Source organism: Impatiens glandulifera, chromosome 9 (genome assembly GCF_907164915.1).
Source record: "Impatiens glandulifera chromosome 9, dImpGla2.1, whole genome shotgun sequence".
In the NCBI taxonomy this organism is placed as follows: domain Eukaryota; kingdom Viridiplantae; phylum Streptophyta; class Magnoliopsida; order Ericales; family Balsaminaceae; genus Impatiens; species Impatiens glandulifera.
The window spans coordinates 19,127,653-19,154,655 of record NC_061870.1 but is presented as its reverse complement, the minus strand read 5'-3'; the positions used below and the strand labels follow the sequence as shown (position 1 = coordinate 19,154,655).

Here is a 27,003-nt window from a genome sequence, read left to right as displayed (position 1 = left end):
GACGAAGGAAGGATCAAACTATATTAACAATGTACTATGTGTGCCGAGCTTGAGATAAAATTTACTCCCCCTCTTCTCGGTCAAGATATATGGAAAGGAGTCCTATCAAGTAAAGGCCATAACCAGCCTAATAACTCCTTATAGAACAATATGGCAGAAATCCAAGCTAAGAGGGAAAAGGGCCTTTGTTTCCGATGCTCAGAAATGTACATTACCGACCACAAGTTGATGAAAATTCTTCGTTGAATTGGGAAGAAAACAAAGTTGAGAAAAATGATGTTTTAATCAGCACTAAAAATGATGAACATATTTTATTAGTTTCAAGAACACCAGATCCTAACTTAGATCAACTCAATGAAGAAAGTCGCAACTCAACTGATCCAACTTCATCCCCGAGTTCAACCCCAAAGAGGTACAAATCAATAGACAATATATATATGCTAAATGCAATTATTATTCAGTTGACCCCGAAAACTTTGAAGAAGAAATCAAAGAAAAAAATGTGGAGAAAAGCAATGGAGGATGAAATCAATGTGATCACGAATAATTAGACATGGAAGCTTGTCGACAAGCCAACCGACAAAGAAATCATAGGTGTCAAATGGATCAACAAAATCAAACATAACACATATTGATTCTTTCAAATGAATAAAACAAGACTCATTGGAAAATGTTATTCTCAACAGTCAGGAATTAACTACGGAGAGACATTTGCCCAAGTAGCTCAACTAGACACAATCCGACCTATAATTGCATTCGCTGCCAGCAAAGGATGGACGCTTTATCAGCTCGATGTCAAGTCAACATTCTTTAATGGTGAACTAAAAGAAGAGGTGTATGTAGATCAACCTAAAGGATTTATTCTTAAAGTAAAGGAATACAAGGTCTATAAGCTAAAAAGTGTTATATGGACTAAAACAAGCTCCTCGCGTTTGGTATAGTGAGATCAACAAATATTTCAACCAAACAGGATTCAAGAGGAGTAAGAGTGAAGCAACTTTGTATGTCAAAAGACAAAGTATCGATATTCTTATAGTCACTCTTTATGTTGATGATCTGATTTTCACCGAAAACAACAAGAAGATGATCGAAGAGTTTAAAGATGACATGACTCAAAAGTATGAATTGAGTGATATCGGTCTACTTCGACATTTCTTGGACATGGAGATCTACCAAGGACAATATATTGTCTTTATCTGCCAAAAGATGTATATAGAAAAGATTTTGAAGAAATTCAATATGTTCGGATGTAATCCCATCTATACATTAGGGCTGCAAATGAGTCAAACCGATCGTGAGCTGCTCGCGAGCCGCTCGTTCAAAGCTCGACTTGAGCTTGACTTTAATCGAGTTCAAGTCGAGCTTGAGTCAGCTCGTTTAATATTCGAGTCGAACTCGAGCTCATATAATGCTTGTTCGAAGGTTTGTCGAGCTTTTTCGAGCCTTATAATATATAATATTTTATTTATTTATTTAATATTAAAACTTAAAATTAAAACAATATTTTTTTTATCTCTTTTTAAAGCCCATATAGAAAGCCCACAATCTATATTTTATATTCTATTATCTTAAATCAAACCCTAATTTGTATTGCATCAATCAACTCTTCATCTCCTTTTTTTCTTTCTTCCGTTCATTTCTTCTTCCTTCTTCACCATTTCTTCTTTTCATGTTCTTCTTCTTCACCATTTCTTCTTTTCATCTTCTTCTTCCGTCTTCACCATTCTTCACCATTTTTTTCCTTCATTCATAACACTATTTCTTTCACTCATTCATAATATATTGATTTATTTTTTATGTTATCTCTCATATACACTAGTAAAGGCGCTTTTATCTCTGAAGACTTCCTCTGTCCTCGCAAATGCACTTTTTTCTTTCTCCGACATATGTTTCACCGAGACGCGCCGATGACGTTTATCGCTCTCAATGAGCTACTTCACCGAAGGCTTTCAGCCTCCTTTCTTCTTACAGGTAATTTAAAATCTATTTTCACTTCTACTATAACTATTGTTATTTCTTTTAGATAACTTTAATTTTTTTTTTGTATTATAAGAAACTTATGCTTATATAGATAGCTCATTTACAAATATAGAAAAAACTATTATATATATTCATCCATGAAGAACAAAATAAGTTTAAGGCTTTAAGGTGTCAAGATAAATATATAAAAACACTATTATATATAATGATTTTTAATTTATATTAGGGTTGAATTGATAATAGAAAAAAGGCTTAGACAATATTAGGGATATAATAATTAGTATATTATATATAATATTAAAAGAGATAAAAATATGTTAATATATTATCTATAATAAAAATATATTATATATAATATTGAAATAGATAAAAAAAAAAAGATTAATATATTATATATAATAAAAGATAAAAAAAAATTAGTATATATATATATATTATATATAATATGTTGAGAGAAAAAATGAATTTACAAGATTAATAATATATTATAATATATAAAATTTTAGTGAATTCTTGCTATAAATAAGTTAAATTTTAGTTATTTATTTTAACATGTATTTTTATATTAATTATTTTTAAACTTAAATATTTTATATTATTGAATGCGTGTACATGTGTTCCATGGTTGAAGAACATGACTTAAAAAGATTAATATAATGAATGTTCAAAAAAATTATATAGTTTTGTACTTTGATTTTGGAATTTTATGTTTTAGAATTTTGATTAGTAATGGCGGTTTGATATTTTCGGACTATCATTTTTAAAATTTTGAATATTTATGATTGTTTAATATTTTATTTTGAAACATCATGTTTTAAATGTTGAATATGTATGAAATATTGATATTTTCATTTTGAAAATAGTTTTGAGTTTGAGTTTGAGCTCGAGCTCGAATTCGAATTCGAGCTCGAGTTTGAAAATTTAATTTTAGTTCAAACTTTTCGAGTCGAGTCGAACTTATAGATAAATAGTCGAGTCGAGTTCGAGCTCAAATTTATAAACTCGTTCGAGCTCGAGTTCGAGTCGAGCTAATAATAACTAAATCGAGTCGAGCTCGAGCTCAAGCTGGTTCGAGCTCGACTCAGCTCATTTGCAGCCCTACTATACACCACTAATTATGGGGGAAATTGAAGAAAGAAGATGGAGGAGAAGTAGTAGATGTCACTTATTACCATAGCCTCATTGGTAATCTACTATATCTTATAACAACCCGACTTGATCTCATGTATGTTGCAATCCTACTCTCAATATTTATGCAAAGACTAAGTCATTTGTACCTTGGTACAACAAAATGTGTCTTACGCTATGTCCAAGGTACAACCAACCTCGGTCTGAGCTTTTAGAAAAATCATGCACTAAACCTTGTTGGTTATTGTGATAGTGATCTTGGTGGATCCTTAGACGACATGAAAAGCACATTGAGATATTGTTTTTATTTTGGTTCAGCAATGTTCTCATGGTTATCCAAGAAACAACAAACTATTGCAAAATTATTCGTTGAAGTACGTATGTCTCAACATCATTATCAAAATGAAGGAGTCGTGATGTACTGCGACAACAAGTCTGTAATTGCTTTGACTAAGATCCCAGTTCACCACAATCGAACTCGACACATAGCACTCAAACATCATTTTATCCGACGAGCGATAGAAGAAAAAGAAATTAAACTTGAGTTTTGTCAATCTAAAGAATAGACATCTAACATTCTCACAAAAACACTTCCAAGAGAGAGGTTTCAACAACTTGAAATTTGACAACACATTAACACATTAAGGGGGAGTGTTAAAATTAATGAGGTGTAACCTCCACCAAAAAGATTAGAAAATCTTAACAATTAATTTTAATATTATCTTATCATTTAATTTAAATCAATTATGAGTGAAACGTTAGAATTCTCATATTAATTAGCCAGAATAATAATATATTAAGGAATAATAAAATATTATTCTCACTTAAATCTCTTCAAAATATTCTAACAGAGTGTGAATATGCTTACATTTAGCAAGGGATTTTGTCTATTTGATAAGTGGGGTCAAAGAAAAAAATAAAACTGAAATAATTATGCTATGAGAGAAAATGTGAGAATTAAATAAATTTGTTCAGTAATACAATCCTTTGGGACGTCAGACGTGGAACCTGGGACAAAGCATCGATCGACAGATCTTTTCCCAAACCTAACTAAACATTAAGTTCAAAAGAATTTTTGAAATATATTTTTTTTAAAGTTTCTCTCGAAATAAATTAAGTGTAGACGCTTAAAAAGAACCAAAGGTATGTTAAAGAATCGATCTCCTATTTAGTTATACGAGATTCGAGGGAAAGATAAAACGGGAAATAAGACTCAAGACTTAGCAAAGTAATTGATTTAAAATATAATTTAAAAAAAAATGCACAAGTCGAACCTAACATAAAATTCCTTTGTCTCCTTACAGCGGGAACACAAATGGAAAATAAGGCAGGGAGCCGACCATTTTCAGATCTCATCGCATTAACTGTCCTTAAATACGTGGTTTATAATGTTTTAATATAGAGAAAGATAAAAAAAAATAAAAAATAAAATAATAATAATAATAATAATAATAAAAAGAAATAAATAAATAATAATAATAATAATAATAAAGATGTACAACTATATATATTAACTACTATGTTCTTTTTTGTTTGTTTTTTTCTTTTTATAAAATATGGGTAGATGAAAACCTTGCATCCTTGTCTTTAAAATAAAAACTATTGTACATACATAATTTAAATATTAAAATAGAAATTTCTAATAATAGATGAATAATATATGTATATTTGTTTGGTGTTATAAATCTTTTAGATCTCATTTCGTATTGTATTATATATTGTTTATATATATATATATATATATATATATATATATATATATATATATATATATATATATATATATATATATATATATATATATATATATATATATATATATATATTTTGGTTTATAAAATAAGTATTAAACTATTTGAAAATCCAATCATCTTTAGAGTTTTTTTTTCTTTCTTCTATAAATAAATTCTTATAGCTTGGTCTGTCGACATAATAAGATTTTGTAGGAATTTTAACAAATAAAAATATCTATGACAAAGAAAATAAGGATGACATGTTTATATATATATATATATATATATATATATATATATATATATATATTTGTGGGTAAAAATAAATAGTCTTGTAAAATTAAATTTGCTAATTAATTTACAAGAATTAATCAGTAATTATAAAATTACTAAATTTTGAATATTTATTTTAAATAATTAAAAGGGAAGAAATTGTTAAAATATAATTTATAAAAATATTTTAATAATGAATGGATAAAAATAAGTTCAATTAAATATATAACTTATATTATATATATATATATATATATATATATATATATATATATATAACTGCTAAGTCATATCAAGTATATATTAATTGTTTTAAAGATAACAACAAGATATATTATAGTACAGTGGTAAGTAATCTTTTTTGTCACACGAGTGATCAGAGTTCAAATGAGAGTTTTTTTTTATTTCAAGAAAGTTGAGAAAATACTGAAATTGCCATGTAGGCAAGTCGGTAGTGTGCAAGAAGCGTAACAGGTAGTAGTATATAATGGCGCGACCGTCGACCGATATTATGTTAAGACGTAACTGGTAGTATCTCATAGTCGGTAGTATCTCCAAAACCGGTAATATCTCAATCGATTCTTTCCAAAGCACAACCGGTAGTATCCTAAACGGTTTTCTATGAAACGGAGCCGATAGTATGTATCCCAACATTGTTATAAGCATATCCGGTAATTGTAAAAAATAACTTTTATATCTCCAGACTAATTTGTTGTCATTTTAGTGCAAATCTGATGAAAACTTCTTGGGAGCAGATGTCTGCTAGCCTAATTCAGACTGCCAAATCATTAGAAGACAAAAACGTATGATGCATGCTCCTCGGAAATCATTAAACCAAATAATAATTTTTTGGCTTATTATCATCCAAGTATAGACATGATAAAAGAAGATCTTCTCCATTGTACCATTCTAAAGCCAAACAAATTAAAAAAGGATGGGTGTCCGATGGAGCAAACGTGACCGTTGTTGTGCTTTGAATATATAAGAAGATAAAAGAAAGAACAAAAGCTAACGTGGTGATCAGAACTCTTTTGCTAATCAAAAACTCTCTCTCTACAAATATATATTTGCCTTAGCATGTTTATGTGAGAGGTTGTTTTATACCGAAAATCAGTGTATCACTCTTTATATTGTGATTGTTTTTAAGTTGAATAGACAATGTCTATCAACAAGTGTTGTGTGTGCTAGGAGTTCCAAAAAAGACAGTGATTAAGTCCTGGTTGTTCGACTGAGTTTGTGTACGTGTTGTAAACAAAATAAATGTTCTAGTGAATATTTTTCCTAAGGTTGAGAAGAATAATCTTCTCGAGGTCGAGAAGAAGGGGTGACGTATGAGAGTTTACTCCGAACATCCATAAATCTCTTGTGTCTTGTGTTGTTCTATTTCATCTCTTGTTATCATCTAAACCGATTATTCGTTACTTCAAATTGAAACAAACAATTCTGCACTTGAACTAGGTTCAAAAGTTGTGACAACTTGCGAAGAATAGAGACCGATATTAACCTGTAATAGAGTTATTATAAATCTGTGTGTATAAGCGTTCATTTTTGTGAGACTCCAATCTCTTTTGACGATCCCGATCTTAAAATAGTCATAATACCTAATAAAGAGTAATAACAAGGGAGCCAACCTTTGATTAGTATTTTTAACATTTTATTATTATATTATTTATTGTTTATAAATCACTAAACTAGATCACACGGGTGAAAATTTGAAACCACACTAGTAACCGAATTTAGAATACCCAATATTTGTTGTATGGGACTAATATGATATTTGTCACGCACTTGTCCCTAAACCTAATTGAATAAATACAATTTTTTTTTTAAATGAGTGTTGTTTAAAATAATTAATATATATTTATTTTATATAATTATTATTATTTTTTCTTTTTCACTAAAAAAAAATTATTTATTATCTCTATTATAAAATAAAATTATTAAAAGTTTATGTTATCTTTTGAAAAAGTATTGACGTTGGATGTTATTTGTTTGAATATTTAATATTTTAAAATTATTATTATTGAATGTTAATTTTGTTTATCATTTGATATTTAAATAATTTATAATTAGAAATATATTAATTATTTTATTTTATTATTTATATTTTAAGTTTAAATTGCTTTTTGGTTTTCGTGAGCCACGGGAAAACTGTCACAATCGAAGTGGGAATAGTTTATATTTAAACTAACTTATTCTCATGCTTACAATAAAATTTAAAAATTGGTTAAATTAAGATAAAAAAAAGTGATTAATTATATTCAATTTAGGAAGAAAAAAAATAAACTCATGACAATATAATTAAAAAATAAAAGTGTATTTTATTATCAATTTTTTATTTTTTCAGCTTATTTATATTCAAATGTTGACCAAAACAATGTACGACTTAAACCGGGTTTCTTAATGAATCAAGCAACATAACATTATATAATTTTTTATTTTTTCTTTCTTTATATTTATATATATATTTTTAATTTAAAATATATATTTATGTATTTTATTAATTAAATGTATTCACTCACTATTATTACTCATTTTAAAAATTTTAAATTAGTAGGAGAAAGAAAAAAAAGATAAATAATTCATTAATTTCTTTTACTTAGTCAGTCCTTATACCTATTCCAACTTATTTGCATATAATTGCTAAAAAAATTTCACTTCATATATCGTATATTTTTTTCATACTTACTATAAAATTTAAGAATATATTAAATTAAGATAAAAAGTGATTAATTATATTTTATATAAGAAGGAAAAAAATACACTCATTAAGTTAATAGATTGTACAATATAATTAAAAAATAAAAGTGTTTTTTTATTATCAAAATAAAATATAAATTTAAATGTCGACCAAAAGTATATCGCTTAAACCTCATTTCTTAGCAAATCAAACAACATAATGTTTTATTTTTTATTTCATTATTTATTCTTTCTTTATATATATATATATATTCTAAAATATATTTATATATATTATTAATTTAATATATTCACCCTCTATTATTACTCATTTATATATATATATATATATATATATATATATATATATATATATATATATATATATATATATATATATATATATATAAATTTAAAAATTAGTAGGGGAGAAAAGAAAGATAAATATTCCATTAAATTTTTTACTTAGTCAATCCTTATCCCCATTCCAACACATTTGCGGTATAATAGCTACAAACTTTTTCACTCCATATATCGTTATTCAGTATAGAAATAGTCTTTCAAGATTTAATCAAATATTCCAAAAGAAAACATTCTCATTATCCATATTGGACTATAAAAAGCACAACTCATTCCAGTTTAACTTACCTTCTCCATTCTCCTTTCTTGTTTTTTAAGTATTAAATCATGGTAAAAGTTTTGAAATTATCTATACTATGTATCTTTATCCAATTTGTATTGCACACGACATGTGCACGACAATTGAGCATGCCCTACACTCTCCAATCTGAAATGTTTAATACAAGCGGTCTCAGTCGTAAAAGTTTTCCGAAAGGATTCATTTTTGGAACCGCCACATCTGCCTACCAAGTAGAGGGTATGACCGATAAAGCAGGGCGTGGACCTTGTATATGGGATACTTTTATCAAAGTTCATGGTAAGAATATTTTCCTTTATCTATTTTGAAACTCAAACATGTAATTTTACTAAAATTTGGTCTTTGTACAGGAATTGCATCAGGAGCTAATGCATCTATTACAGTTGATCAATATCACCGATATAAAGTATATATATTTCAAATTATGTATTAACATAACTTGTTGTTTAACTTTAATAAGTTGTTGAGTTTTGAATAATTAATTTATTTCAAATAATATTTTTAGATCAAAGATTTCATTGTTCAACCTTATAAAAATAAAACTTAATTATAAAATTAATATATTTAATAATGGTTTTTCTTGCAGGAGGATATGGATTTGCTAAAAGATCTCAATTTTGATGCATATCGTTTTTCAATTTCGTGGTCAAGAATCTTCCCAAGTAATGATATTATTAAACTATTATAATTGATAATTATTTAGAAACTTTGAATTAACATTCTTATTTATTATACGTTATATAGATGGAAGTAAAACTATTAATCAAGAGGGAGTTGACTATTATCATAGGTTAATTGATTACATGCTTCAAAAAGGTATAATTTTAATCCTAAATTATGCAAAGAGTACAAGTTAATAATTGAGATAATAACATTGTTCATATGATCAGGAATTACTCCATATGCAAATTTATACCATTATGATCTTCCTCAAGGATTACAAGATAAATACCTAGGATGGTTGGATCGTCAAGTTGTGTAAGTTTCATCATGGATCATCTTTTTCATATTGTGACAAATTGAAAAGCTTGTTAGATTTTGAATAATATTATATGTTTTCTTATAATAAATCTATTTCATATTCTAATTATTCAGGAAGGATTATGCGGATTATGCAGATTTTTGTTTCAAAACCTACGGTGATAAAGTTAAAAATTGGATGACTTTCAACGAACCGAGGGTTGTTTCAGCACTTGGATATGACGATGGAACACATGCACCTGGAAGATGCTCTAAACCTTATGGAAATTGTACTGAAGGAGATTCTGCAACCGAACCTTACATTGTAGCCCACAACTTGCTCTTATCTCATGCAGCTGCAGTTAAAATATATAGAGAAAAATATCAAGTGAGAACTTCACTTCTTTATGTTTTTATAAGTCACTTTCTATAAATATATTTCACTTTTCACATTATATCATTATAGGATAAACAAAAAGGACGTATTGGTATTCTACTAGATTTTGTCTGGTATGAATCTCTTACTAGAGGGAAAGCCGACAACTATGCCGCTCAAAGAGCTAGAGACTTTCATGTTGGATGGTAAAGATTTTCCAACAATTTTAAATTTATATGTTAATTCATATATAATAATGCTTACAATCGCGAATGCTTGGTGTTAGGTTTATACATCCTATAACTTATGGAGAGTATCCGAAAACAATGCAAGAAATTGTTGGTGACCGATTGCCAAAATTCACTAAAGAAGATATTCAAATGGTTAAGGGATCGATTGATTATATTGGAATTAACCAATACACAACATATTATATATATCATGATCCTAGTCAAGATCATCCAAAAGTTAAGGCCTATAGTATGGATTGGCATGCTTCCTTTGCTTGTAAGAATCTTCCATATATTTCCATAAGAACTAAACAAGTTAGTAATAAATTTGAGTTTCTAAAAATTGTTTCTCATGGTTATATAATGTAGATGCCAAGAATGGAGATCCAATTGGTCCAAAGGTAAAAAATAAATAAAGTTTTAATTTATAGTTACATATATATATCATGCTACACTCCCACTTATTTAATTCAATTATTGCAAAAGGAACATTCTGATTGGTTATACAATGTTCCGTGGGGACTTTACAAAGCCATCTCATACATTAAGGAGCATTATGGAAATCCTACAATGATTCTAGCTGAAAATGGTAATCTTCAGTCATAATTTATGTATATGTTTCTTAGAAAAATAATATTGTGCCAATTAATATTTTCTCGATTTATAAGTTTCTCTTTATGTGTCTTTTGTAGGAATGGATGATCCGGGTAGTGTAGACATTGCTCATGGCCTGAATGATACTTCAAGGATCGAGTACTATAATGCATATATAGGCCAATTAAAGAAGGTTATTGATGACGGTGCAAACGTTGAAGGCTATTTTGCTTGGTCATTGCTCGATAATTTTGAGTGGGCGCTTGGATATACCTCAAGATTTGGTATTACTTATGTTGATTTTGATACACTAGCAAGATATCCCAAAATGTCTGCTAATTGGTTCAAGCAGTTATGCAATCACACTATCTAGTTAGTGAATAAAGAAGGCATTTTGCTCTCTTTTTTCTCTTTGGTAGCCTTATGAGGTAGCTCGTTCTAGTCTTAAGGATTTTGTTTAATAGACTAGGCAAATAAAGGTTATAGCTCCTCATTTTTCATTCAAGGCTCTAAGACATAGCTAATAATGTCTTAGTTTATTAATGTTTTCTCTTGTAGTTAAAGTTTATTGATAAAATTTTACTTGGTATGAGAGTTGAAATTATGATTTCTTTTGCAAATCTAATTTTGTTGTTAATGCATAATTATGACAAAGTCGTTCAGGCATAACAACATAACCGAAGCCTAACAAGGTCGAAACAAAGCCAAAAAGAAACGAAGTTTAAATAGTAGAAAACATAGAAAAAAATTGACGATACTAAAATGTCTTTTTTAAACTAAACTAAGAATATTTTAATTGTTGAAAGAAGTAATTTGATAATTTCAATTTTTTTAAACAAAAAAAAGTAAACAAAACTCAAACAAAAAAAACTAAAAAAAACATATGAAACTAGCTACAAATGAACTCAGTCACCAATCCTCTCACTTTTTAATTATTTATTTTATTGAATTATCTTCCCTCTCATTTTCACAAAATATCCTTAATTTTCTCTGTATATTACAAATGTAATTAAAATAAATGAGACTGATTTATAAATAAATGGGTTGCTCTAATTTTAATATGGATGATTTATTAATACTATTTTATTTTTTCACACTGACCTAATATTTTAAATAAGTTTTATTTATTTTTATTTCAATGTTAATTATATTAAATGAATATTATAGTTCTTCTTACAAAAATTATTATAAAATTATAATTATAAATTATTTTATAAACTTTTTTATAAAAAAATTATATCAAGATTATGAAAAACAAAAGGAACGGCCAATCAACTAGATCTAATATCCTGCCCTTTAGGTATTTAGTCTTTTAAGATGGGAGGCTTAGGTACTTGTTTATGTTAAAAAATCATTTAAACATATGTATTATCAAAAATTAGTTTATTTAACCTTTTTTATAACTATAATTAATTTTTATTTTTAAATTTATATATTTATTAAATAAATATTAATATATTTTCTCTCTCCTTCTTTTACATTAATTAAACCATATAATTTTTTTTATTCTTAATTTTTTTTACATTAGTTTTTTTTTTATTTCATCTACATTTTTATACAAAATTTTATTTCTCATAAATCTTAAATTCTTATTTTTGAAAAAACTTTAACAACTTATTTATGAATTTTATATTTTATTATAATATTTTTAAAATTTATATTTATTTATTTAATTTGATATAAACAAAAATAAAATTAATATTTTTTATTTAATTTTTATTCATAACTTATAGTAATAGTAAGTAACATTGTTTTGTCTAATATTTGATTATTACTATTTTGATGTTTGATGAATGAATTTCTATTATTACATAAATATTAATTAATTTATTTTTGTGTTAAAAATTTTTTATTGTTTAAAATATAATATTGAGACCAAATAATTTTAAAATAATTAATAATTAATGTTAATATAAAAAAATATAAAAAAGAAAAAAAAATATAAAGTTAAAATAATTAATAACGAATATGAATATATATATATATATATATATATATATATATATATATATATATATATATATATATATATATATATATATATATATATATATATATATATATATATATATATATATATATATATATATATAATAAAATTAAAATAATCAATAATAAATACTCATATAAAAAAATAAAACATTTATAAGAAAGATAAAAATAAAGGATTCATTTATTAATTAAAGATGATAAAAGAAAAATATATTAATATTTAATTAATAAATATATAAATTAAAAATAAAAATTAACCATGATTACTAAAACAGGCTAAATGAGCCAATTTTTTTATAGTAGATATGTTTAAATGAACTTTTATTAGTACATACGTCTAAATAAGTTAGTTGCACAAGTACATACGTCTAACCGAGCTTTTTCAATTAATTAATGATGCTGAATTTTAAAGTGTCCGGATTGTCGGGTCGAGAGTTGTTGTTAATATTATTATATATGTGAGAGTAAATTGATACTTGAGTTGACTTATTGGTTAACCCGCCCATAAAGTTAAAACGATTCAAAATAAAATTAAAATGCTATATGTATTTTCGAACTTGCAAACCAACAAAAATAAGTACAATCATTTAACCAACTAAGCTAATGAGAATTTATATTTTAAATTTAACACCAAATTTGATGAACGCGAGACATTTTAATAATATAAGTTTAACTTTTTAACTAACTAATCTTTATATATATATATATATATATATATATATATATATATAATCCTCTCTTCTATCATAGCGCAACAAAATATGTATATTTATCCTAAGGTCCTGAGTTTGAGCCCGTTAGATGGCAAGTTACGCGCTTAGTTAAATGGTTAATTGTATTTGTGGCTACATATTTAATCCGGTATCACATTATATATATATATATATATATATATATATATATATATTGATGCTTCATTTCAAAGTGTACGGATTGTCGGGTGGAGAGCGGTAGTTAATTTGAATATATATGTGAGAGTAATGGATACTTAGTCGGATTGTGGGTTAACCGTCCGGAAACTTAAAACGGTTAAAAATAAAATTAAAAACGCTATACGTATGTTTCGAACTTGCAACATAACAAAAACAAGTACAACCCTTTAACCAACTAAGTTAATACGACTTTATATTTTAAATTCAACATTATAACAGAACATTTTAACATTTTATATATATAATGATGTTTAATTTCAAAGTGGCCGAATTGCTGGATCGAGAGTTGTAGTTAATTTAGATATATATGTAAATGGATACTTGGGTCGAATTGTAGGTTGACCCGCCCATAAACTTAAACGGTTAAAAATATAATTAAAAATGTTATATGTATGTTTTGAACTTGCATCATAACAAAATAATTACAACCATTTAACCAACTAAGCTAATAAGACTTTATATATTAAATTCAACACTAAATTTGATGAAAGAAGAACATTTTAATAATATAAGTTCAACTTTTTAAATAACCAAATTATATATATATATATATATATATATATATATAATACTTAATTTCAAAGTGTCCGGATTATCGAGTCGAGAGATGTGGTTAATTTGAATATATATGTGAGAGTAAATGGATACTTGGGTCGGATTGTGGGTTGACCCGCTCATTTAAAATGGTTAAAAATAAAATTAAAATTGCTATATGTATGTTTAGTACTTTTAACCTAATAAAACAAGTACCCTTTAACCAAATGTGATTGAGAGTGGTGTGTCGATGAATAATAGACCGGTATCAATTGAAAGTGGTTAAAAAATATGAATCAAATATTTGATTGACCAAAGTGTGAGGTCACGAGGCTTAATGTTAAAAAAAATGAATCAAATATTTGATTGACCAAAGTGAAAGTGTAGGGTCACGAGATGAGAGGTTAATTCGGAAAAATTATGTGATGAGATATGTGAGTAGATAATTTATTTTACCGAAATAAATAAAATATGGAATAAAAGTGTATTATTTTTTATTTTAATATATTATTCGTGATTTATTAAGAATTTTAAATATTGAATACATATTATTTTTATTATTTTATTAAATTTATTTTATATATATTTTTTATCCGATGATCTTCTTAGTTTTTATAAATATGATAAGTATAGTTATAAGCCTTATATGTCGTTATAAGTTTTTGTAAGAATTTTAATGAATGTGTTAGTAATGAAAATAAAGTAACGGATGACAGGTTTATTAGTTATGCTAGAGTATTGTATCAACTTCTAAAAAGCCTAGAAAAGAGTCTAAACTCTTCGCTCGGAGATTCAAGAAAATCTGAAAGCTCCAAGGTCATCAATAATGGTGGATTTCACTACAAGTTATTTCCGTCTCTAGAATTCTCTCATGAAACTTTTTAGATTAACTCCTTAAATCTAATTCCCCGACTCAAATTTTGAATTTCCTCTCTTCCCTTCTAAAACTTCCCACTTGAAAGTGAAGATGCTCAAACATTAATAGGATCAGGAATTAATGATGCAGGGACGCTGCTCGTTATATCTCGAGTATGTAGGGTCAAAATGATTTTTTAAATGATCCGTTTAATTAAAAAAAATCGTTTAAGAACACAACGAAGAAGACATAACATTAAAGTAATATTAATTACAAAGAAATACTTAATTGACTCGAATGTCTTCAAGTAGAGCAACAAGGTCTCCAAAAAATCGACTTATTTTTCGAATATAATCTCCGACATTGTCATGATAATGACATTATGAATAATCCATAACGACTTACTTTGTTTGTTAAATATTCTCCGGTTTCTTTCAATCAGATAGTCCATCAGAAGATTATAGGGATAGAAGTTCATTTTCTAAGTCTCACTTTTTTAGTCATCCCATATGCAAGATCCAGATTAGGTATGTGAATGGGGCCAAGAAAATTCAAATCAAAAGCAAGTCAACCTGAAGTCAAGGAAAGGATCCAATTGACAGATCCGACCAGTGACCCGACCTATGGACCGACCCATACCCAAGATTCGACCCATAGAATCAAATGCTAAAGAGGAAAAAGTGAATTGAACGTTCATCTTCATGATGGTGACGGATGAAGGATCTTGAAAGTGCCTCCCAATAGTGAGTGAACAAGGATATCAGGGGAATTGACTTAGTTTCGTTTTATTAAAAAATAATTCCCTTGAGACTATGTAATCCTTTAAGACTAGGCCATTTTTAATTAATTAAAAAAATTATTTTGGTCAAACCGTGTGTAGGGTGTTAAGTGGGCCTTTGTGCCATAGGGTTTTATAGTTTTCCTATAAATACCCCATTTAACACCTTGCAAAGGACACTCTTTTTCACTCTCAAGTTTCCCTAGACTGCCCTTTCCATTTCTCAAAAAAAACTGCCCACTTTCAAAACCTAAGCAAAAGAAGCACCAACTAGTGTAGTTGTGTCTCAAGCCTCTTGCTTAGAGTTTTCATCCTTCTTGTAAGATATAAGGAGCAACCCCTTTGAAAGCTACCTTGATCCCTTTGTTTTAATTTATTTTTTTAATTTTCCTATAACATAGAATTAACATTGGCATGATTTTATAATAGTTTTCTGTTTTGCTTTAATTTCTTTTCACTTTCAATTGTACATAATGTAATATTATAAAAAAATATTTGAGTAAAACACAAAGAAAATGATAAACAAAATGTAAAGTTAAATTAGTCTAAATTAGGATATAAAATAAAAAAAATTCGGCTCTTGAATTGGTTATTTTATAAAAAAAAAAAAAAACTTAAAAGCTAAAAAAAACACAATATGCTTTGACTTGTATAATTTTTGTTTCATCTTTTTGGAGGTTAGATTTAGGGTTTTAATTTATATATTTGTTTAATTATATGTTATTAACATTGTTGTAAATTTTTATTTAATTTGGGATCTATTTGGATCACCAAGATTTTAGTTCAATAGGATATATGTCGAAATTTAGGAGCGGCAGATTACTGACGATTGTTCTTCAGCCGTTTAGCACTTCTTCAAGGTTTTCGACGCTTTTTAGGCGACGCTTGCTCTGCTGTGCTGAACTGAACTAGGCTTCTGACGCTCTGGGGCGCTTGATGCATTCCTTCGGTTTTATTTATATATTTATATATTTATTATTATTTTATTATTTTTTTGCTTTTTAGAATTAGGATTGTTTGGTTGACTTTTTTTTTCTTTTTTGCATAGTTACAAATTTGTGGCTTGTTTGAAACAAGTTGTTTCATTATAGGTTAGAATAAATTTTAAAATTAAATCCTTAACTAAAATTGAACTTAGCCCTAACTTAGACTAAAAATTACTTTTCTTTTATGAGTTCTTTTGAAATAAATATTTTATAAAACAAAAAAAAAATAAAAATATTTTGAGCATTTATATATTTCACTTCAATAAAGTTTTTAAAATCAATCTAGAGTTAGGCCAATTAAATCTTGATTGATAATTTGATTATTTTTTATTCTTTAGGATGACTTTATGTGTAAATTATTTGTTCTTGTTTTTCTTTAAGTTTTGTCTTTTTTATTCTTTCTTTGTGTTTCATCTAATGCAAACCCTATGAATGTTAAAATGGTAAATTCCAAATTGTAAAGCGTAAGAAATTTAAAAATGGCCAAAATAAATTAGTAGAGACCTTAGGGGCGTTGTGGGACATAGCGTCTAAAAAACCCTTTCCCACACGTAACCAAACGCCGAACTCATTCTCTTAATTTTATATTTTTTTAAAATTAGGTGGTGAATCTCTAGTCGTGAAGTTAATTAATATTGAAAAAGTTAAAGTAGACCTATGACATACTTCCCATTAAAAAACTCTCAATCTCTCCCAAATTACAGGATGGTAAGTAATTGAGTTGTCTACAAAACCTTGTTTTATAAACTTAAAATTTTGAAACCTTAAAATTAATTACCCTCATGTTTTCAAAATAATTTATTTAAAAAGAGCATCCTAAATTTAATTCATACTCCATGATAGCATTATTTGACTATTTGTATGAGACTTGGAGTTCCAACATGGAGGTGTGGAAGTATACATCGTTGGATGAAGCTCATATATCTATATTTTATGTGATAGGGGTAGTCAATGTGGATGACACCCTCCACCCAAGCCAAGGAGACTTTTGTGCGATTTTTGTGAGTTGAGAAAAACGTAGGAAAAACCTTGGACTAACCCTCTCTAATTTTTAAATATCCCCTACTCTTAAAAATGAGAGATTTTGAAATAGCGTTGATGGAAAACGTCCAAATTGAGGAGCCTCACTTGCATCGACGGTCTAAGGACTTTTCTTGTTGGCAGACAAGCTCTTTTCTGAACCCACGTCAACTTTAGATCAAAAATCCAAAAAGCCAGTTCTATCAAGTCGTTGCCTCGTCTCGTCTTGTCGAGCAACAAAGCCTCGTCACGAAGCCTTTTAATTGACTACTATCTATATAATAAATGCATGTATACATATAGATATATCTAGGCGCTTAATTTATCAATTCAAAGTTTTTAAAATGCTATGAAACATGTGTACAATTTCGAAATTTTGAGGCTAAATATAATAATTTTAAAGGAGGAAAATCGAGAAAACCCAGAAAAGATAAAAGAAGAATCTAATTTAACTAGTTTTCTTTCTTTGTGTCTTTATTACTCAGATTCTAGACATAAGCATGATCAAAGAAAAGCATCATCAAGGAACATAGACAGAATTTGAGCATTCAAAGGGAACTCGAGGCCATGAGAGCCAAGGAATTAGCAATAAAGATCTCGAGGCATGGAAAAGAGACGCGAGACTTGCTCGGAGGAACGCCAAGAAAGATGAGCGAGGCATGAGGAGATCTTACTCACTAGGAACATAGCGGGAATACATCTCTCTGTTTAAACTTTATCGTTCTTGAGAGAAGCTTGTAATGAGAGGATGAGAGGTGCTCGTTTTCATTTTATGTCTTGTGTTTGTGACTTTATCCAAAACACTTAGGATTTTAATAAAATAACTCATTCTTATGTTACTCATCCTTTTCTACATGATATATATTGCGAATGAGTAAATTGAGCATTTATTACGTATTAGGGATTATGTGTATACGAGCAACGCATTGCTTGTCTTATATTGTTAAAGTTTTCAAACTCATTGTATTCCTTTGAACACGGATCTTTAATCTATGGCCACTTCACGTGATCCAACAACATGTCGCTACTTTGTACGTTACCCAGTTTTCGGACATTACGCAAGAGCTATGTCTAACTCGGAGGAGCAACCCATGCTAGGTCGAAGGACAGGTCACTTTACTAGCATCCAAGTAGAATCTATGCCACTAACCTAAGGGCTCTAGAACACAAGATAACACTTCTAATTGAACGAGTGAAAGCGATGGTTCCTCCTCTTGATCCACAACCACAACCTCATCCCCATACTTCTAACCTAAATTCCTCTAACCCAAATATCCCAAACCCGGAGAATGATGAATGAGTGAAGGCGGAAGATTGGTATGATTCCGATGAAGAAGCTAAGTCCGATAGACAATTGGCATAGATCACCCAGATCAACAAAGGGAAAGCGTTAATAGAAGAGTGTGTTGTCGATTTAAAGAGGTAAACAAAAGAGCAAATTCTAGAAGGAAGATGAGAAGGAGTCAAGTACCTCAGTCCATTGAAGGACAAAATGGCTCAATAGTTGATGTTGTTCTCGATCAAGTTGAGGAAATGAGCAACATGAAGAAGGTACAACTGAAATCCTAAAGAAGCTAAGTTAGACAACTACTAAAGGTACGTCCAGGACCATGGAAACATGGAGGTATAATATAGAAGATGTGAAAAACGCTTACATACCTCATGGACTAAAACTGCCAAACCATCCAAAATACTCGGGTAAGAAGGATCCTATGACCTTCATGACCGAGTATATCATAAATATAATGCCTCACAATTTAGGAGAGGTCACAATGACTCAAATATTTCCTAGGTACATGGAAGACACGGCTCTAGAATGACATACACGTTAGAATATTGTAAAGTACCAGACCATAGAAGAATTGGTCAAGGTGTTCATTAGTCGGTTCACTATGTTTGTCAAGGTTGTCAAACTCGAGCAGAAGCTACGTCAGATCCTCCTAAGGGCAAACGAAACTTTCGAAAGCTACACGAAAGGATGGAAAGAACTCGCTTCTAAATTGGACAAACTTCCTAGTGAACAGGCACAAGTCAACATGCTTTACGTTAATATGAACGTACAGTATACGAAGAAACTATCAACTCCAAAATATAGCTTCTTAGATTACTTAACTAGTGTTGTCGAGGGGTATGACGATGCCCTTAAAAAGGAAGTTGAAGAAAGGAAAAGTCATACTCGATGCTCCCCATGTATAATCCACGAAAGAAGGCGGAAATTGGTCATTTTGCCAACGTTTGGGAGGAGATGAACAATGGAGCGACGCGGCCTTCAAGACAACTATTTCCACCAAGACATGTCCAAATGCCACCTCAAATAGGACCCATTACTATTAAGCCTCGTTGGACGTTCGTTGATCTAAGAATGTCAACATCCAAGGCTCTATAAGTTTTGTTACCGAGAAAAATCATCCCAAGTATTGAGCCCTTAATTGGAATGGAAATAATGAGAAAATTTACCAATGAGTGGTGTAAATACTGCTAAGCGAAAGGGAACTCTACTGACTTCTGCTTCGCCCTCAAACATAAAATTCAGAATCTTATCGACGGTGGTACTATCCCAGCATTCTAAGTGAAGTCCAACCCTCTACCGGAACACAATGTCAATGTTGTAGAGTTAGACATGGAGTTATAAAAGAGTTTGAACTTCCCTTGCTCGATCAATACTGATAATAGGATGATGATCGCTTTAGATTTTGGTGATTTTGAAGAATCTGACCAAGACAATTGGTGGGAAGATGAATTGGTCAAAATTGATGAGAACATCCTAAATGGCTGGTGGGATGGTAAGCCAGTACAAGAAAATGTGAAATCCACAAACGATTGGTGGTCTCAAAGTGAAGAATGTGAAGTTATTGTAAATTCGAATGATTTTTGGAAGACAGATGATGTGTCAAGCCCAATAAAACTGAGGTACATGCGACATGAAGAGGCACAGACTACCAGCCCACGTTCATGAAAAGAGCATCTCCGGAGAAGCAAACTAAAACTAACAAAGAAAAGGGTAGAGAATGTGATGTTCCATGTGCTCAGAATGCTTGTGACACTCTACTCACCAAACAAAATAAGACAAATTCCAATGTGTCAATGTGGGAACTCTTGATGTATTCTATTGAGCACCGATAGACTGTACTAAATGAGCTTTCCCAAGCTAGCATCTTAGTGAATACTTCCCTGGAACAATTGGTTGAAATGGTATGTAGGGTAGCAAAAGAACCGAATATAGCTTTTGATGATTCAGATTTACCTTTATACGATGCAGATCATTCTAAAGAGTTATACATTTCCTCGAGTATGGAAGGAAAATCTGCTCTGATGGCCTTAGTTTATAATGGGTCAACCTTTAGTATTTGTCCTTGGAGAACATTAGAGAATATCGGTGTTTAGAGATAAAGTGTTGTACCTTTAGACTTATGTGTTTGCGGTTTCGATAACGCGAAGAAAGAAATCATGGGTAGCTTCAACACAATGGTTAAAATAACAGGAGTATCGTCTGAAGTAGAGTTTGTTGTCATTGATATGAAGCCATCATATAATATCATTTTGGGTCGACCGTGGTTACACCAGATGAAGGCAGTGGCGTCAAATCTACATTAGAAAGTTTGATTTGTATCGCGAGAAAATATGATCATAATAAATGGTGCGTCGTATATCACGGTAGGCACTAACTCAACACATGCTACGTCTGAAGAGGTTCACCTCAACGACTATACTGTGGGTATGATATCAGGAAAAGGTAACGATCCGTAAAAGATACCAGTGTTTGATTATTTATCTCCTCTTGTATTGTATTTGATGAACAAGATCAATTATTATCCGGGTTTTAGTTTAGGTTCACAAGCTTCAGGAATATAGGGTTTAGTGTAATGGTAGGAAATGTGAATCTTCATGATATGGGTTTCAAGTCATCTGGGCTCCATGAGGGAATCAGAGGTAAAATATTTAACACTTATATTTCGATCCACCTACCTTGAATGGCTAGTTTGTAAAATAAGGAGAAACCCTTCCTTATTTCCAATTCCCAGAACTGTTCATACACCCAACCTCTAAACGTCGATTTCCAGGTTTGGAAATCTTTTCTGACTGCCTTCTTACACAAAACCCTTTTTCTTTCGTGATTAGGGGGAATCAGATGATTCGTAGGACGTACTGGAGTGAATGCACAAACTATTCCGTGAACGTGAGACAAGAACGAGGAATAACTTTAAAGACGACGCACACGCATGCCATTCTGAGCCATTCAGGCCAGACGAGTTGATTCACACGGATTCTGACCGTGATGACATCACGGATAACGAGAAGGATGATCCTTACCTGATGAAGCATTCATTCTCTAAAACAATGAAGAACATTATTTTAATAACTCTAAGTCTATAGACACCTTGAACAATGTTTTTAACAATGAAGAAAAACTTTTGATTATATGCCCTCCGATAAAACGTTTAAATCAGAAATGACTTATGAGATGAGGCATTATTTAAATAAATAAGAGGAGGATTTTTCTACTGTAGAAGAAATAATTGAGATAAATCTTAACACTAAAGATGATCCTCTTGTTTTAATCGGTAAAAGTTTAAATGATTTAGAACGAGAAAATCTAACTAACCTTTAAAAACGAACAAAGATATTTTTGCATGGTCTTATAAAGATATGCCAAGTATCGAACAAAAAATTATCCAACACCGCATACCACTTTAAGAAGACGCAAACCTGAAGGCAGACATCGTGGACAAGATCAAATAAGAAGTTCAGAAACAGCTCGACGTGGGATTTTTTTAAGTGGTAGATTACCAAGAGTGGATCGCCAATGTAGTCCCATTGTTAAAGAAAGATGGAAAAATTCGAGTGTGCGTATACTATCGGGATCTCAACAAAGGAAGCCTTAAAGACAGCTTCCCACTACCACACATCGACGTGCTAGTGGATCATGCAACAGACCATCAACTCCTATCATTCATGCACTAATTCTTAGGCTACAACCAAATATTAATGGCTGCAGAAACAAGGAGAAGACAATGTTCATCACAAAAGTTGGAACGTTTTGCTATCAAGTCATGCCTTTGGGCTGAAGAATGCATGAGCAATGTATCAACGAGTAGTCATGATGATTTTTTACGATATGATCCACAAGGAGGTAGAAGTCTATGTCGATGATATGATTGTCAAGTTAAAAGATCGAGAAGGGCACATCCAGAATCTTGACAAATTCTTACAACGCATCCGGAAGTTCCAACTTAGGCTCAACCTGAAGAAGTGTACATTCGAAGTAACAGCCGGAAAGATGTTAGGCTTCCTAATCACACAAATAGGAATTAAAGTTGATCCGAGCATGATAGAAGCGATCATGACAATGCCACCTCCGCGAAGAGAGAAATAAGTACGAGGCTTTATAGGCAAGATCCAGTATATAAGTTGATTCATAAACAAGTTGACTATGACATATGATCCTTTGTTTTAACTTTTAAAGAAAACCAAAAGTTTCTTCTGCGATGACGCTTGTTAGAACGCATTCGAGAAGATAAAGGGGTACCTCAAGAATCCTCTTATTCTGATGCCACCAAGACTAGGTGTGCCGCTAATTCTATACTTAATAATCATGGGAAATGCGATGGGTAGTCTACTAGCCCAAGAAAATGAGGAGAAGACGGAAGTCATAGTCTACTACGTAAGCAAGCGCATGATAGACTACGAACTTAATTACTCGCAGTAGAGAAGGTGTGTTAGGACCTAACTTGGGTCACTAAGAGGCTAATGTATTACATGCAAACCCACACAGTCAATTTGGTATCAAGACTTGATCCAAAATTGATAATTTATTCCGGAAAATGCTTTTGTTGCCGAGATTAACTAAGTGGATGATGATGATATCAGAGTACGACATCGGGTACACGGTTCAGAAATATATCAAAGGAAGCATTGTAGCAGATATTCTTTCAAACCAATCATTCAATGTTGAGGACGACAACGAGTTATCATTCCCATACGACGAGGTGATGATTGTCAACCCTACAACCTATAAGCTACTATTCGATGGAGCTTCGGGAAAACAATGATATGTCATCGGAATACTACTCATCGATCGTGTGGGGACATACAACCAAATCTCAGTCAACCTCGAATATCCCGTTACGACCATTGAAGTAGAGTACGTAGCATGCATCTCTAACTTGAAGATTTCTCACGAAAAAAGGAGAGAGATTCCTAGAAGTGGTAGAAGAATTAAACTTAGTCCTTTCACAAGGTAATAGTGAATGGCAAGTCAATGGAGAGAATCTCAAACACTGCCATCAACACATATCGACTATAATGTCTAAGTTTGAACATGTGACATTCACGCATGCTCCGAGAAGTCAGAATCAATTGACATAGCCGCCATTACGCAAATCCAAGAAGGAATCAAGATCAAACCTTTGTAGATTTGTCAGAAACAGAAACGAGACTTCGAGAAGAGGACGACTGCCAACACTAAAGTGGCACCCAAACCTTGGTTCGAATCTCAACAAAAGTACGTTCACCATAGAGAGTATCCTTCGAACTTCTAGAAGAAAGAGATGAGAGCTCTACGCCAATACGCAATCGACCACGTGTTAATCGCTGGAAAGCTATATCGATGCTCCTTCGATGGTCAGAACATGCTATGCATTGACCAACCTCAAGAATCCCCGATCATGGAGGAAGTACATGTAGGAACATGTGGCCCACACATGAACGGATCAACACTCGCTAAGAAGATCCTTCGCTTAGGCTACTATTGTAAAATCATGGAGCAGGAATGTGTAGAGTATGTTAAGAAGTGCCATCAATGTCAAGTTTACGCGAACATGAAGCACACTCCAGCAACTCTACTATAAAACATGACCTCACCATGGTCATTCTCAATATGGGGAATAGATATCATCAAGAAAATCTATCATCATGCTTCGAATGGACACGAGTTCATCTCGAGTGTAAAACATGACCTCACCATGGTCATGTCGACTATTTCACAAAGTGGGTCGAAGCTCAATCTTACAAGGTGCACAAGTCATCACATGTTGCCAAGTTTATATGCAAAAACATCATTACACGCTATAGAGATCCTCAATCCTTGATCTTAGACAATGGTGGACACTTCCGAGGAGAAGTACTCAAAGTACTAGATGAATACAAGATTGACCACAACAAGTCCTCACCTTATTTTCCTCAAACGAAAGGTGCGGTAGAAGAAACCAACAAGAACATCATCATCAAGAAGATGACTCAGAACTACAAGGATTGGCACGAGAAGCTTCCATACGCCCTCGGGGCAACATAATGACCATTCGAACATCAACAAGAGAAACGTCGTTCGCATTGGTCTACAGAATGGATTTTGTGCAACCTATCAAAATCGAAGTCCCTACTCTAAGAATTCTACTCGAAACACAAGTAGCGGAAGATGATTAGAGTAAGTCACGGTATAATCAACTAGCCCTTATGGAAGATAAGAGGCTAGACGCGTTATGTCACACGCAAGTATACCAAAGAAGAATGACTAGAGCTTTCAACATGAAGGTGAAACATATGAACATTAAAGAAGGATATCTAGTTCTAAAGAAGAACTTACTAATACTAGACCCTAGAGGGAAATTCCAAACACCATGGGAAGGACCCTACCTCGTCAAGAAGGTATTTTTAGGTGGCGCCACGCGATTGACCACCTTGGACGAAAAAGAACTCTCAGCACCCTTCAACGTCGACATGCTTAAAAGATACTTCGTCTAAAGCATGCATGATGAAGTCCATTCATGAAATTCATACAACCAAAGTTCATAACTTACAATTTATGGACTATGCGAGACCTGATATCTCGAGAGAGTACATAGGTAGCCCATCTAGGGTGCGGTCACCACTATCTATTATCGAAAGAAGTTGATGACATTTCACATCACATACATTCATTGCTTATACATCAAAAGGGAAGTTAATCACACTCTGAGTTGACTTCTAAACCAAAAACTACTAGTCAATACTAGGGGCGTTTTTATTAAAATAAAAATGATCACAAGATCCCCATAGAGACCCACTTGAGAAAATATAACGACGAAAGCTAAAGTATTTTGCTCTTCGACTTAGGATCTCAAAAGATTTTCAAAAGATTCACACACACACAATCACATTTTTCACAAACAAGTGCATGGAACTACGTTAAACCTGAATTCCCTTAGCTATAAGATACGTAGGCAGCTTGTATGATCTCGGTCATAAACATTTTCAAAAACCAAACCCTTGTATCGATACTAGGGCATACTATGAAAATGAAATGATTAAAAGATCCCCAAAGAGTTAGCTTAAATGAGTAAATATGACGCCTAACACATGGCTAAAGCACTTTATTCTCCAACAGCTTAGGATTTAAAAAGATTTTATCATAAGTCAATTGCCACTCTAGTAGATACTTAAGGAAATTCCCCAGCTTAAGTAAATTGCCACTCCAGCACACTTAAGAAATTTCTCCAACTTAAGTCAACTGCCACTCCAACAGACACTTAAAAATAACTCTCTAGGTTAAGTCAATTGCAACTCCAGTAGACACTTAAGAAACTTTCCAAGATTAAGTCAATTGCCACTCCAATAGTTAGTTAAGGAAATTCCCACAACTTAAGTCAATTGCAACTCCAGCAGAAAGTTAAGAAACCATCTTCAACGAAATGCGAAATCATGATATATCAGTTATTTCTCAATTTATGAGAATACTTAGGCAACTTATCACAAGTTCGATCCCAATTAGAATAAAATCCTTCAACAAGCCAACTCTTGAGCTGGGAAAAAATACATCCCCGTAGAGTTCAAGCCAACAAGAACTCGAGATCACAAATCTATCCCAAAAAATAAGCAAACTTCTATATCGATACTACGGACATTTTTGGAAGATAAAAACAAGTTAGACTCTTAAACATTTTTAGTGCCAAGCAAACTGATGAGCGAGCGCAAGAAATAAGTAGGGATACGAGAAAATATGTTTTTCCTAATGGATGTCTCTTGTCAAGCCATGTAACTAGTAGGATTAGAGTAAAATGCTTCACAAACGATCTACCTCGAGCCTAGACGAAAGATTAAGCTATTGATGTTTAAGAGAGAGCTCATAAAAGATGAATGCCCACACTCGGAACCATATAATTAATAAAGAAAAGGTCTCGTCTCAATCAGAGGTCAAGTATAAAATCTAAGACCTCAAGTAAAATAAATCAATCTTATTATTCTTATTCATTTAGATTTTATCTAATTACCAAGAAAGAATAAAGTGTTTGAATCTATCAGATACACTCCAATCACCAG

At 31.0% G+C, this 27,003-nt stretch overlaps 1 protein-coding gene across 1 annotated transcript; it reads left to right on the top strand.

The window, feature by feature from the left end:
- The first annotated feature begins 8,480 nt into the window (after positions 1–8,480).
- On the top strand, positions 8,481–10,984 carry LOC124915939 (beta-glucosidase 44-like). The gene is made up of 11 exons (XM_047456680.1): positions 8,481–8,730; positions 8,802–8,857; positions 9,038–9,113; positions 9,196–9,267; positions 9,342–9,429; positions 9,547–9,799; positions 9,878–9,993; positions 10,074–10,294; positions 10,387–10,418; positions 10,504–10,606; positions 10,710–10,984. Exons 1-11 carry the CDS (start codon positions 8,481–8,483, stop codon positions 10,982–10,984), a joined length of 1,542 nt encoding a protein of 513 aa, XP_047312636.1.
- The last annotated feature ends 16,019 nt before the right edge of the window (positions 10,985–27,003 follow it).

Bases quoted from the DNA above. Each gene is read 5' to 3' on its own strand.
- LOC124915939 (XM_047456680.1), top strand. From the start codon at position 8,481: ATGGTAAAAGTTTTGAAATTATCTATACTATGTATCTTTATCCAATTT. The intron at 9,430-9,546 runs GTAAGTTTCATC...CTAATTATTCAG, and splicing joins TGGTTGGATCGTCAAGTTGT to GAAGGATTATGCGGATTATG. The intron at 10,419-10,503 runs GTAAAAAATAAA...TTATTGCAAAAG, and splicing joins GAGATCCAATTGGTCCAAAG to GAACATTCTGATTGGTTATA.